Source organism: Trachymyrmex cornetzi, unplaced genomic scaffold, assembly GCF_001594075.2.
Source record: "Trachymyrmex cornetzi isolate Tcor2-1 unplaced genomic scaffold, Tcor1.1 scaffold886, whole genome shotgun sequence".
NCBI lineage: Eukaryota > Metazoa > Arthropoda > Insecta > Hymenoptera > Formicidae > Trachymyrmex > Trachymyrmex cornetzi.
The window spans coordinates 128,856-131,960 of record NW_017300230.1 but is presented as its reverse complement, the minus strand read 5'-3'; the positions used below and the strand labels follow the sequence as shown (position 1 = coordinate 131,960).

The following is a 3,105-nucleotide window of genomic DNA, read 5'->3' as shown; positions in this document are numbered from 1 at the left end:
ACAAAAAAAGAAGACACTGTCATAAGCTGAAAAATTACACTCTGTCTAGAGAGGTCAGAAATTCGCAGACGAAAGGACTGTCACTCGATTCATATCGACACAATGGAAGATCGTATGGAATCGGAAATACCGGAACGGCTGGATCTTCTTCGTCTTCAACAGGAAATGTTGTTGTCCCGGTCTGAATACAAACAACGTTCAGACATAATAATTAATATTAATTGATTAAAACATGCGTCTTTAGTACATTTCTATAATACATATTCATAACATTTAACACGTCATAAACTATTAATATGATGCTTACGATAAGTTTTGGTATAAATATAATGCCAGCTTCGTAGCTCATTATGTAATGATTATTTCGTTGGACTCCCCATGCAGCTTTACTTAGATTTGCACTGGTAAGTACAAACCAGGAAATACTTTTCAAATCGGGCGAAATTCTTGTGTAGGATTTAATATGAGGCATCGCACGATCTCGTCCTGTTCGCTTGGCTTTCCATTGGCTATAGAAATAAATATCAAATTCTGTAGGAAAAAAAGAATTGCTTCTAAGAAATAAAGATGAATAAAGTAATAATAAAACGACTGTAACTTACTATAAGTAGGATTCTATCCACTGTTGTTTAGAATGCACTTTTGCACTGTAGGGCAAACAGCAAGATAAATTTCGACAATCAAAGCTCTGCTTGTAATTCTCTATCGAAGGGTAAATAAACTGGAAGTGCGGATGACTCTTTAAACCCTTTGTAGTCTCCCTTGACATACACGGAATTATATCTTTTGACAACCAACTTTCGAAGTTTGGACCAAGGCTGCCTATGCTGGAACTCTGTGCAACTATAGGCCACTGAGGAGCATCTGGTGGCAATGTGGCATAACGCGATAGGACGTGCGCCAATTTCTTATACCCCCAAGAATCGACTTCGTTATCTTTGTGAGTCCCAGGAACAGAAGCAACGAGGAACACGTTCACATCCGAAAAATCAGCCTTCCGTACCGCAGATATCCATTGCGTCAATGCCGGATGTCTGTATTTATTCAAATATCGTTCGAGATCCTTTTTAAATCCTGTTGGAGATTCCCCATCACTAGGATTTGCTGATTCTGGTAGCCGGGGCAAATGAGGCGAGATCCACAATCTAATCAAGATACAATAAAAGGATTATTATGGACAAACATTATATTAATAATGAATATCTAAGAATATTTAATAGACCCTTGTGTCCTATTTTCCCAATCGTCAGAATATAAGTTAGCAGTGGAAACAACCACCCTGATCCCATCATCTTTATATTGCAGGATCATGATCTTCGTATGATGGCAACCAAACTTGGTCGGCATATCTACTTCTATCATGGTAATGTTGTTGTTCAATTTCTCATGATCTACTCTATCACCGTACAGAATCATCATATCAGTACATTGACCAGCCAATAAATACTGCAAGCATAACCATCCGACGTCTACCATAAAATTTAAATGAAGACTATTAATAATTTCTCCAAGACTACGGTCGAGAATCTCAGGGAATGTTATGGAAAACTGTTGATTATAAGTCTCCTTTGAATTTTCGATTCTCGTGAAGAATAAGTGATAAGGCGCTGAAAAGGCATATTTTATTGCAAACTCTCCTGGTTCTACGATGGACACTGTATATCCAGATTGTCTCATCATTTGAATAGCTTTCTTCCTAACTTCCTTCCTTGACTTTTCGGAATCACAGGATTGATACATATCCATGATAGATGTTCCTGAACTTGTACTTTGTTCATTGCTTCTAGAACTGCTTTGAGAGTTACTAACATTCTGCTGACTATCCTTAGTGCAATTGCTGCCTTCTATGCTCATCTGTCTCATCTTCTTTGTAACAGAAGAGCCAACTTCTGATGCCTCCATATTTCTCTTCTTTGTCTAATAAATAAGGTTATATTTACTTGTTTATTTTCCATAATGTAAAATTCACAAATTTATTATGAATCTGAATTTCACTAACCTTGATGGTTTCTGTATGATTTTCACGTTCTTCTCTGATCAAAGCTCTAGAGAGTGCCTGAGCTTCTACATCCATCTGTTTAAGTTTATCTTGTCTCCTCTGTACTGTAGCTTTCTTATGTCTTTCTACTTTATCCTTCAAATCTTTAGTACTTGATACATTAGTAGTAGAAGAAGATTGTTCTTTAAAAGATGAATTATCAATTCCAGACAACTGGTTGTCCTTATTTTTGTTTCTCTCCCTTCTAAGTACTATTTGCAATACTTTCAATTGATCCAACAATTGTGAACGATCATTACATGCAAAATGAAGCACTTCTGGTATTTCTATCGTGCCATCCAGCTGATCTACCAATAATTTTTCCACTGAAATTAAAGTGATAATTATTAACATTCGATAATAATATATGTAATAATTACGTATAAAATTAATATCAAAAAAATATACAAATAGTTACAGTGAGGATGTGACATTTCATCGAAGTGAATCGGATTTTTTCGATAACATTTCTCCATAAAAGGGCAAAGTTTCTTTTCTGCAAGTCAAATAAATGACAAATAAACAAATAAATAAAATACTCCAAAATTCAGAGAATTGACAGGTAACGTTTATAAATTCAATATCATCACCTATAGAATTCATTGTTGCAATAGAGATTGAGCGAAGAAATTTACACAGATCTATGCTCGACGTTAATCACGAATGATTGACTAACTCTAAATTTCTTTATATCTTTCAAATAATATTATGTAAACGTAATTAAGGAATTCCACATATTTGACAAGAAAACAATAAATGATTTCGCAAAACGTTACTCGTCCTAGACCTCTACAAACATATAGCAGTATAGGAGAAACAAACTGAAGCAATACGCCATCTATAACTGCTTTGGAACTGAAACTTCGTAGCCAGATTTCAATACTGCAGATAAAATCGTTATGTTAAGCCAGCGGCACACGATGCTTTTTTTCCTGCTGGATTGTTTGCGTGCTACTGTGCTGGTAATCTGACTGGCTGCCATGCTGGAAATTGTATGGCTTGCAGGCCCCGTTGTTGGCTGATCCGCTGGATTTTCGTGTTAGAACCGGTGCTATTTTTCTTGCTTG

At 35.9% G+C, this 3,105-nt stretch overlaps 1 protein-coding gene across 1 annotated transcript; it reads right to left on the bottom strand.

Moving 5' to 3' along the window:
- gkt (tyrosyl-DNA phosphodiesterase glaikit) lies at window positions 1-2,766 on the bottom strand. Its single transcript, XM_018520235.1, has 7 exons — window positions 2,629-2,766; window positions 2,457-2,534; window positions 2,000-2,364; window positions 1,223-1,917; window positions 603-1,145; window positions 308-509; window positions 1-181 (listed from the first exon to the last, which is right to left on the bottom strand). Exons 1-7 carry the CDS (start codon window positions 2,639-2,641, stop codon window positions 35-37), a joined length of 2,043 nt encoding a protein of 680 aa, XP_018375737.1. The 5' UTR covers window positions 2,642-2,766; the 3' UTR covers window positions 1-34.
- Window positions 2,767-3,105: the final 339 nt, after the last annotated feature.

Excerpts from the sequence above, each read along its gene's own strand:
- gkt (XM_018520235.1), bottom strand. Across the intron at positions 2,365-2,456 it reads TGAAATGTCACATCCTCACT|TGGAAAAATTATTGGTAGAT; the intron begins GTAACTATTTGT and ends CTTTAATTTCAG. Across the intron at positions 182-307 it reads TATTTATACCAAAACTTATC|ACCGGGACAACAACATTTCC; the intron begins GTAAGCATCATA and ends GTTTGTATTCAG.